The sequence below is a fragment of the Crotalus tigris genome, unplaced genomic scaffold, assembly GCF_016545835.1.
Source record: "Crotalus tigris isolate CLP2741 ecotype Arizona unplaced genomic scaffold, ASM1654583v1 scf7180000019143.106728444:792265, whole genome shotgun sequence".
NCBI classification, from domain to species: domain Eukaryota; kingdom Metazoa; phylum Chordata; class Lepidosauria; order Squamata; family Viperidae; genus Crotalus; species Crotalus tigris.
Window position 1 is genome coordinate 778,268 of NW_024097400.1, and position 11,134 is coordinate 789,401.

Genomic DNA, 11,134 nt, shown 5'->3' on the forward strand with positions numbered 1-11,134 from the left:
ATAGAAGAATAGAATAGAACAGAATAATGGAATGAAGAATAGAATAGAATAGAATAGAATAGAATAGAATAGAATAGAATAGAATAATAGAATAGAATAATGGAATGAAGAATAGAATAGAATAGAATAGAATAGAATGGAATAATAGAATAGAATTGAATAATAGAATAGAATAATAGAATAGAATAGAATAATAGAATAGAATAGAATAATAGAATAGAATAGAATAGAATGGAATAGAATGGAATAGAATAGAATAGTAGAATGGAATAATAGAATAGAATAGAATAATAGAATAGAATAGAATAGAATAGAATAGAATAGAACAGAGTAGAACAGAATAGCTTTATTGTCACTTTGAATGTACACTAATTGGTATACATTAAAATGAAATTTCATTGCATTCAGCTCTCAAAGGGTCACCCTATACACTACATAAATATGACAAAAATAAATAAATACAGAATTATGCATATATCCACATATATTCTATGACACAAAGAAACAAAACAGTCTAGTTCGGGTTATGTATACATACACATGGTGAGAAAAATGAATCTTGCGAGTTTCCCAGACGGAGGGCACAGGGAACAAAGCTATTACAGAATCGGGTAGTCCAGCTAGAAATACTTCAAAACCTCCTCGCAGAGGGGAGCAACAGGAACAGACCGTGAAGTGAGGTCTTTTAACAATACTCTGAGCTCTAAGCACATATAAGCGCTTATAAGCAGCGTCCTGAATACCAGGGAGTGAGCTTCCTATGAACTTTGGCAAGAAAGGAAGCCAAATGTGGCAAAACTGAACAAACGACTGCCTCACTTAGCAAGAGAAAAGTGCCAACTATAACTGAAGCCCAACTTTCAGCAGTTGTAGCATTCAGTAGCACTTGGAGCAGGGGTTCTCAACCTTGGCAACTTTAAGACTTGTGGACTTCAACTCCCAGAATTCCTCAGCCAGCTTTGAAGTCCACAAGTCTTAAAGTTGCCAAGGTTGAGAACCCCCGAGTCTTGGAGGAACTTGGGTTATTCCCTCTGAAATAAATCCAAAGCTTGCTATCATGTTTTACAGAAGGAGCAGTTGCCTAGGCTCACCCCTATCCTACATGGCTGGCTGGGAAATTCTGGGAGTTGAAGTCCAGAAGAATGGCCAAAGGTGGAAACTCGGCCCTAGCAAGATCATGTTGGCCAGGAGGGGAAGTAGGGGAAGGGAAATTCAGTTCAAAATTGGCCTGTTTATTCTCCTGTTAAGTCTTCTCCTACACTGGGTCTTCAAACCCTGATACTGATGGGTCTCTCTTTGAGTAACTGGTTTTAGCAGCAAGGAGCATTTTTTGATAAACGTTCCTAGTTCTTTGAAGTAACCAGCAAGAATGCGGATTCCGATAAAGGACCAGCCAGAGAGTAGAATTGCCCGAAGAGATAGCAAAGCAACAGCATTTAGACTTATATACCACTTCATAGTGCTTTATAGCCCTCTCTAAATGGTTTAGAGCAGTGGTTCTCAATCTTTTTAATGCCGCGACCCCCCCCCCAACCGGTCGTAAGTCGAGGACTACTCAACTGGTCGTAAGTCGAGGACTACTCAACTGGTGCAGCACCGTTTGCAGAATGGGACTTTTGGCGGGCTCAGCAGGGCAGAGACAGCCTGGACAATTCCTATTGGCTTTTGAAAGCCAATAGAATTAGACTCTATTCAAGAGAGTCTCTTCTATTGGCTTTCAAAAGTCAATAGAATAAAAGGGAGGAGCACAGCTAAGGAAAAGGGGGAAAAAATGGCGGACTGCGTTGTTTGGCGACCCCCATGAAATGGTCGTTCGACCCCAAATGGGGTCCCAACCCACAGGTTGAGAACCACTGTTTAGAGTCAGCATGTTGCCCCCAACAATCTGGGTCCTCATTTTACCGACCTCAGAAGGATGGAAGACTGAGTCAACCTTGAGCCATGAGGATCGAACTCCTGGCAGTGGGCAGAGTCAGCCTGCAATACTGCATCCTAACCACTGAGCCACCACAACTGAAATCTCACTCTAATGTAGGAAACACACCTCGATCATCAACATGATTGTGCTAAGAATATCATGGGATGCTTTTAATTGTTGCATGGTACACATAGAACTACTACTCTGGATGCCTGATGACACTAATGATGCTGGCCAATTGATAAAGACGTTCCAAAGCCAAAAAGTCTGAACTGCACATAAAGTGATTTCTTATCTTTGTAAGGGCCTCTCACCTTGCATCCATGGGAGACCTCTCTTTTACTTATGCATAAATAAAGCGATATGAATTTATCTTTCCAGCTCGGATCCTACTTTACCAAGAGCCCCCTGCGCCAAGAACCTTGCTATTGTTTATGGCTAATAATATATTCAAAATATGGTTCTCACCCCTTCATTTCTTTAGTCGGTTATGCATCAGAAGTTCTCACCCTGGACTTCTTTTCTTTTCACTGTCCCTTCTTCAGAGTTACTTCATCCAAAACCTAAAAGAAAGTTAAAAAAAAAAAAACATTCAGGAAGACCACGTTCCTGTATTTTACAGAGAGTCCTCAACTTATGACCACAACTGAGCTCAACATTTCCATTACTAAGCAAGACAGTTGTTAAGTGAGCTTTCCCCTATTTTATGACCTTCCTTGACAGTTTGTCATGGCTGTCATTCTGCTAGCTTTGCCTCCTCATCTGCCAGCAAGACACTGGCAACAGGGGGAGGGAGGGGATTGGAATGTGGGATGGAGAAGGGGGGGAGGTTGGGAACCAAACTGTGCCAGCCGGAAAGTGAAACCCACCAGTCCAACCGAAAGAATGTGGCCATGCAGAAGGCGTGAACTGAGGGCCAAGTTACCTAAACAGCATGAAGACCGCTACCGTACTTTCCGGCGTATAAGACGACTTTCTAAAGCGTTGAAATTGGCGCCAAAGTCGGGGGTCGTCTTATACGCCGGAAATAACAGTAGTTTCCGGCGTATAAGGCGACTTTCTAGGCATGCGACTCGGCGCCGAAGTCAGGGGTCGTCTTATACGCCGGGTCGCCTTATACGCCGGAAAATACGGTAATTGGACCCTGACTGATAACAGGTGGATGGCCAGGGTGAAGGGGAAAGTTAATTGCAGGTTTTACAGATTCCACTTTGTTCCTTCTGCAGCCACTTCTGCTCTCAGTAAAGGCAAACAATGGGCTAGGAGTCTTTCCTTGCTAACAAGTGGGAGGGTTGATACAGCTGTTCAGTGAGTAACTGAGGTTGTTAAGTTAGTTACACGGTTGTTAAGTGAATCTGGCTTCCCCGCTGACTTTGCCTGTCAGATGATTTCACAAAAGGGGATCACGTAACCTCACGCACTGCAACCGTCATAAATGTGAACCAGTTGCCAGGCATCCGAATTTTATAATAATAATAATAATAATAATAATAATAATAATAATAGGAGTAGTAGTAGTAATAGTAGTAGTAGTAATAATAATAATAATAAGTAAAGTTGGAAGGGACCTTGGAGGTCATCTAGTCCAACCCCCTGCTCAGGCAGGAAACCCTACACCATTTCGGACAAATGGCTGTCCAGTCTCTTCTTAAAAACTTCCAGTGTTGGAGCATTACTGCTTCTGGAGGCAGGTTGTTCCACTGATTAATTGTTCTCACTGTCAGGAAGTTTCTCCTTAGTTCTAGGTTGCTTCTCTCCTTGATTAGTTTCCACCCGTTGCTTCTTGTCCTGCCTTCAGGTGCTTTGGAAAATAGCTTGATTCCCTCTTCTTTATGGCAGCCCCTGAGATATTGGAATACTGCTATCATGTCCCCCCTTGTCCTTCTCTTCGTTAAACTAGACATACCCAATTCTAGCAACCGTTCCTTATAAGTTTTAGCCTCCAGTCCCCTAATCATCTTTGTTGCTCTTCTCTGTACTCTTTCTAGAGTCTCAACATCTTTTTTACATCGTGGTGACCAAAACTGGATGCAGTATTCCAAGTGTGGCCTTACCAAGGCATTGTAGAGTGGCATTAATATTTCACGTGATCTTGATTCTATCCCTCTGTTAATGCAGCCTAGCACTGTGTTGGCCGTTCTCTTGCTTTCTAGGTCAGCACCTTCACCCCGACTCCTAACTGGTTTCCCGATTCTGCAACTCTAGATAATTGCCATGTCTACAAGTGGCCCTTAATGAGCTCTTGAATGGCATTGTGCAATCTCCATACCTGAGACCTTGCCTGGGCAGGCAGAAGGGAAAAAAAATCAACTTCCACTGAAGAAGCAAGAGCAGTCAAAACCTGATGGGCACATTTATTAATTTGCTGCCCCCCCCCACTAAATCACCAGAGGGGGCCATTCCCATATTAAATCTCTGCTGGGCCAGGAATCAATCTCTTTCTCTTCCTCCCTCCCCCCCTTTCCTCCCTTCGTCTTCCCCATCTTTATTATTTTTATAAATAACTCAAGGCAACAAACATACATAAATACTCCTCCCTCTTCCTATTTTCCCCACAACAACCCTGTGAGATGAGTTGGGATGAGAGTGAGGGACTGGTCCAAGGTCACCCAGCCAGTTTTCATGCCCAGAACTCCCAAGTTTCCTGGTGACTGGCCCAAAGTTACCCAGCTGGCTCTGGTGCTTAAGGCAGGATTAGAATTCACCATCTCATGATTTCTAACCTGGCGACCACAACCAAAGTGGCTCTGTACAATATTCTTCTGTAAACCCATAAACAAAGCATGGTGGTTGTGGAGAAAATGGATGGAATGTAGAGGTATGTTTGCTTGAGGTATATATTTACTTATTAAATTTATGGCTCTGAAAGTTGGACCATCAGAAAGGCTGAGCGCCAAAGAATGGAGGCCTTTGAACTCTGGTGCTGGAGAAGACTCCTGCGAGTCCCTTGGACTGCAAGGCGTTCAAACCGGTCAGTCCTAGAAGAGATCAACCCCGACTGCTCTTTAGAAGGCCAGATCCTGAAGTGGAAACTCAAATACTTTGGCCACCTAATGAGAAGGAAGGACTCCCTGGAGAAGGGCCTAATGCTGGGAAAGCTTGAGGGCAATAGAAGAAGGGGACGACAGAGAATGAGGTGGCTGGATGGAGTCACTGAAGCAGCAGGTGTGAACTTAAATGGACTCTAGAAGATGGTAGAGGACAGGAAGACCTGGAGAAACGTGGTCCATGGGGTCGCGATGGGTCGGACACGACTTCGCAATTAACAACATTAAATTTATATGCCACCCATCTCACATTGAAAGTGACTATATAAAAAAAGTGGGACATAAATAATAATAATTGACAAAATCCCCAGCAGGAAATTGCAAAAGAACTTGGAAGTGTTTCCATCTTTTAGCGCCACCAAGGAACAACATCCGCCTATGCCAGGTCCTTAGAAAGGACTCGAGTGGTAGATAAAAATGCCAAATGCCAATTTGAACATCTGGCTGACTGTGTTAGCAACCATAATAATAATCTGGGTACATCAGAACAGAAGAGAAAAATCTCGAAAAGATAACAAAATACAAAGTCCTGCAAGCAAAGGTAGTCCCAATAGCCCAATTGTAATAGGTGCCCTGGGTACCATCCCAAAACATCTGGAACATCATTTGAATCCACTGGCATTGACAAAATTCTCATCAATGAATTGCAAAAGGAAGTTTGACTCGGCAGGGCTTACATCTTGCAAACAAATCTTTAATATAATTCTTTATTGGCCAAGTGTGATTGGACACATAAGGAATTTGTCTCTGGTGCATAACCTCTCAGTGTATATGCAAGCAACAAGTGATAAATCATGACCATAATCATAAAATACAATCATAAATCATAAGATTAGGCAAAACCTGGCTCAGAAACAATAACTGTGAGAGGGACCTTGGAGTCCTAGTGTACGATCACTTAAACATGAGCCAGCCATGTGCAACAGCAGACCAAAAAAGCTAATACAATCCTAAAGAGAGGCATAGAATCAAAATCACGTGAAATATTAGTACCGCTTTGTATATTTAGTAAGGCCACACCTGGAATACTGCATCCAGTTTTGATCACCATACTATTAAAAAGATGTTGAGACTTTGGAAAAAGTGCAAAGAAGAGCAACTAAGATGATTAAAGGTCTGGAGACTAAAACATATGAAGAATGGTTACAGGATTTGGGTAAGGCCAGTCTAGAGAAAAGAAGGACTAGGGGTGACATGACAGCAGAATTCCAATATTTGAGGGGCTGCCACAAAGAAGAGGGGGGTCATCCTATTCCCCAAAGCACCTGAAGGCCAGACAAGAAACAATGGATGGAAACTAATCAAAGAGACAAGCAACCTGAAATTAAGGAGAAACTTCCTAACAGCAAGGACAATTAACCAGTGGAACAGCTTCCCTCCAGACCTTGTGGGTACTTCATCACTCAAGGTTTTTAAGAAGAGAGATGGAAATGTAGCCACTTTTTCTCTTTCACTTTTAGGGTTAGTTCAGTGGTTCTCAACCTGTGGGTCGGGACCCCATTTGGGGTCGAACGACCATTTCACGGGGGTCGCCAAACAACGCAGTCCGCCATTTTTCCCCCTTTTCCTTAGCTGTGCTCCTCCCTTTTATTCTATTGGCTTTTGAAAGCCAATAGAAGAGACTCTCTTGAATAGAGTCTAATTCTATTGGCTTTCCAAAGCCAATAGGAATTGTCCAGGCTGTCTCTGGCCTGCTGAGCCCGCCAAAAGTCCCATTCTGCAAATGGTGCTGCACCAGTTGAGTAGTCCTCGACTTACGACTGATTGGGGGTTGCGGCATTAAAAAGGTTGAGAACCACTGAGTTAGTTGATGTTGGGAGGGGAGATGTGGATGAGAGTTCAGTTAGTTATAACAATAACAACTCAGCCATGAGGTCCAGAGTTGATAAGGATTTGGTGGGCTGGAGAGCTGGGGAAAAAGCCATCCTTCAAGCTAATTGGGGAATGTGATTTATGACTGTTAATTGGAGGAGGGAATTGTGCTTTGCTACTTTGTGCTCAGGGGAGGGGAATTCAGTTTTTGGCTTTAACTATATAGTACTGATACTTTGTTTCTCGAATAAAAGATTCTTTAAGGTAAACAATGCCTTGAAGTTCTTTCGAAGAGTTTCATCTGTTGGAACCATGACATAGGGCCGTGGTGGCGAACCTACAGCAGGCGTGCCACAGGTGGCACACAGAGCCCTCTCTGTGGGCACGCACACCATTGCTCCAGTCCTAGGCCTTCAGCTGGGTTTTATAAAACCTTTTCACTTTAGACCTCCACCACCATGTGCAAAAAAAAAAAAAAAAAAAGGTTCAATCAACTTCAACTCCCAGGGGGAAAAAAAGATCTTGCAAAGTTGAAATTGATTGGTTGAACTTTTTAGTCCCACCCAGTCTGGCGTTACCACTGCAGCCACGCCCACTCAATGGGCCACGCTTATCCAATTGGCCACACCCAGCCAATGAGCCACGCCCACCCGGCACCCAACGATACATGTGGGTTTTGGGTTGCAGTTTGGACACTCGGGTCTCTAAAAGGTTCGCCATCACTGACATACGGTCTCCTGCTTGAGCAGAGAATTGGACTAGAAGACTTCCAAGGTCCCTTCCAGTTCTATTTTGATTGATTGATAAGATAAAAACTCAGTGATAATCATAGGATATTAATTAAGCAAACAACATCAATCATAATAGGATACTAAATAAAGGCAATCAACAAAAGTCAGTGATTGTAGATTAAAAATGCCAAGCCCAGTCTAAATATCTGACTGATGGTGCAAGTAACCATAATTCTGGTAATACACAGTAATACTATCAGCATTGACAAAATCCTCCTTGGTCAATTGCAAAAGGCAGTTGTGCTTGGAACAGTTTACATCCTGCGGATGAGACCTTTAATATTATTAAATAATAACATCTGTCTATCTCAGGTCTTTGGGAAGAACTCCAGAGCTGGAAAAAATGCCCAAACCAGTCTAAACATCTGGCTGACCGTGCGATGATCCATAATAAGCTTACATCCTGGGATGAGACCACTAATACCATCAAAAATCTGCTTCTCCCAGGTCCTTGGGAAAGACTAAGTGGATTAAAAATGCCAAATCCAGTCTAAACATCTGGCTGACCAATCACAATATTATAATACTATTGGTACTGACAAATTCACCATCAGTTCATTGCAAAAGACAGCTGTACTTGGAGCAACTTATGTTCTGCTTACGGTACTTTTAATATTACTATAACATCTGCCTCTCCCAGGTGCTGAGGAAGCACTCCAGAGGTGGATAAAAATGCCAAATCCAGTCTAAACATCTGACTGACAGTGCAACCCACCAAAATATTATAACACTATCGGTATTGGCAAATTCACCAACTGTTAATTGCAAAAGGCAGCTGTATTCGGAACATCTTACATTCTGTAACCAAATATTTATATTTATTTATTATAACATCTGCCTCTCCCAGGTCCTGGGGAAGCACTCCAGAGGTGGACAAAAAATGCCAAATCCAGCCTGAACATCTGGCTATGTGACCATCCACGATAACAATAGTAAGTTCACATCCTGGCATGAGACTTTTAACCCCATCAAAAATCCACATCTATCCCCAGATTCCTTGGGAAGGACTCCAGAAGTAGATAAAAATGTCAATGTAAACTTCTGGCCAACCATAATAATAATAATAACAACAACAACAACAACAACAAGAAGCAGCGGCATGACAAAGTAGCAACAATGGTGCATTGGAAGATCTGCCAAAAATATCATTTGCCTGTAAGCAAAAACTGGTGGGATCATAAAATAGAGAAAGTCATAGAAAATGATAAAACTAAAATGCTCTGGGACTTCAGAATTCAGACAGACAAGCACCTGCAACATAACACCCCAGACTTAACAATTGTCGATAAGAAAGACAAAAAAGTCTGGATAGTGGACGTGGCAGTGGCTGGAGACAGCAGAATAGACGAGAAAGAACTGGAGAAGATAACAAAATACAAAGACCTACAAATAGAAATAGAAAGACTGTGGCAAAAGCAAGCAAGGGTAGTACCAATAGTCATAGGTGCCTTGGGTGCAACCCCAAAACAACTGGAGCACCACTTGAACACCATCATCGGCATTGACAAATTCGCCATTAGTCAATTGCAAAAGGCGGCCTTACTAGGAACTGCTTCCATCCTGCGACGATATCTGTAATACCATCAAACATCCACATCTGCCTATCCCAGGTCCTGGGTAAGGACTCGATAGGTAGACAAAATGCCAAATCCAGTCTGAACATCTGGCTGACTGTGCGATGATCCACAATAATAATAACAACAACAACAACCGGAGCACCACTTGAACACAATTGGCATTGACAAATTCGCTATTAGTCAATTGCAAAAGGCGGCCTTATTAGGAACTGCTTCCATCCTGCGACGATACCTGTAATACCATCAAACTTCCACATCTGCCTATCCCAGGTCTTGGGTAAGGACTCGATAGGTAGACAAAATGCCAAATCCAGTCTGAACATCTGGCTGACTGTGAGATGATCCATAATAAAAAAAAAACCAGAATCGCCCTCAATCCATTATCAAAGGCAACTCAACTTGTGACCGGTTGCAACCTGATGATGATGAGACCCTGGACCCCCCCCCACCAAGCACCCACACCTGCCCCTCCCCAGCTGCTCCAGAGGTGGATAAAAAAAGGCCCAACCCAGCCTCAACATCTGGCTGGCTGGCCCACCAACCACCCTCACAACTCGAGGCCCTGAGGACTGGGGGCCAGAACGTTGCTGCGGGGTCCAGGAGCAACCAGGGTCTCCCTCGCTGGAGGTTTCGGGCTGGGCTATGTGGCCCTTGGCCGGAGAGCCCGACTAGATGACCTCCAGGGTACCCTGGGGCTCGGTGTTCTATGGAGAACTGGGTAGGGGGCGGCTTCCCCATCGCCCCGCCGGGGCCCATGGGGACCCCCCACACACCCCCCCCCCATGTCTCCTTGGGAGGCGCGGCCTTCGCTTCCTCCTGCTTGGGAAACGCCCCCAAGAGCCAGGCGGGGAAAGGCCGCGGGGCCTCCGGACAAAGAGGCGGGCTGCTGAGGGAGGCGGAAGCCCACCGGGGGCGCCCATGGGCCTCTCCCCGCCCCGCCCCGCCTTAACCGGGAGGCGCCGTCCTCACCTGGGCTGCCCTCCGTCCCTCGGAGCCCCTCGGCGCTCCATGAAGATCGGCGCATGCGCACCGCGACGCTCGCCCGCCTTCCTCACTCCCACAACTTCCGCCTTCTTCCCTCACCGCCAGCGGGGCCCGATGGGGGAGCGGAAGCCACACACCCACAAGCCCCGCCTCCAGCCTCCTCTCCCCGCCGGTCGCCGGAAGCTGGGCGCCCGGATGGCCTATTCTTCTGGTAGCGGCCATTTTGAGGAGAGAGAGAGAGGGGGGGGGAGGGACAACCTCGGCCCTCCATCTTGAGATTGAAAGGGCGACCGGCGAGAGGGCGCTTGGAGTCCGAGCGCCCGGAGTCCGAGCGCCCGGGCTCGTCTCTGGCGTCGGGTCCTACGAGTGATGTTTTTAAAGATACGGCATGTCGTACAACGGCAGAAACAGCGCTTTAGAAACAAAGCCGGAAGAGCACTTACGCAATTTCCGGTTGCCGCCCTCCTGGCGAGCCGCCAATATAGAAGCACGGCGTGGGCGCCATCTTGAAAAGGGGCGCTGGTTTCTGCCTTTGTCAACTTCCGGTCTATGCGCTTCCTCCAGTGGGCAGTTTTGGGGTCGTCTTTCTTTGGGGGGCGCCCAAGTAAAAATTCCAACGTCGAAAATAGCTTCCCTTCGTACGCTGCTAGTCTGTACGTTGCTCATTGTGGAGAATATTCTGCAAGTGTCACTGGAAATTAGAAGTATTCCTTCTGCTTGTGGGTGGATGCAACTCCAGACTACAACCCCCATAATTCCTTCATTCCACCCAGCACGCCTACTATCTCAGTAGGAATTAGAATAACGGGTTCTCCACCTTGGCAACTTTAAGACTTGTGGACTTCAACTCCCAGAATTCCTCAGCCAGCAAAGCTGGCTGAGGAATTCTGGGAGTTGAAGTCCACAAGTCTTAAAGTTGCCAAGGTTGAGAACCCCTGGATAGAATAACAGAGTTGGAAGGGACCTTGTAGGTCATCTAGTCCAATCCCTTGCTCAAGCAGGAGA

At 45.2% G+C, this 11,134-nt stretch overlaps 1 protein-coding gene across 4 annotated transcripts in view; it reads right to left on the bottom strand.

The window, feature by feature from the left end:
- The window catches only part of LOC120315507 (upstream stimulatory factor 1), a 32,157-nt gene extending 21,894 nt beyond the window's left edge, over positions 1-10,263 (bottom strand). For all 4 annotated transcript variants that reach the window (XM_039359944.1, XM_039359942.1, XM_039359943.1 and 1 more), the window contains exons 1-2: positions 10,115-10,263; positions 2,387-2,481 (exon numbers count right to left, since the gene is read on the bottom strand). In XM_039359944.1, coding sequence (XP_039215878.1) covers positions 2,387-2,394 — 8 coding nt within the window. In that variant the 5' untranslated portion in view covers positions 2,395-2,481; positions 10,115-10,263. The remainder of the gene's footprint in view (positions 1-2,386; positions 2,482-10,114) is intronic.
- Between the last annotated feature and the right edge of the window lie 871 nt (positions 10,264-11,134).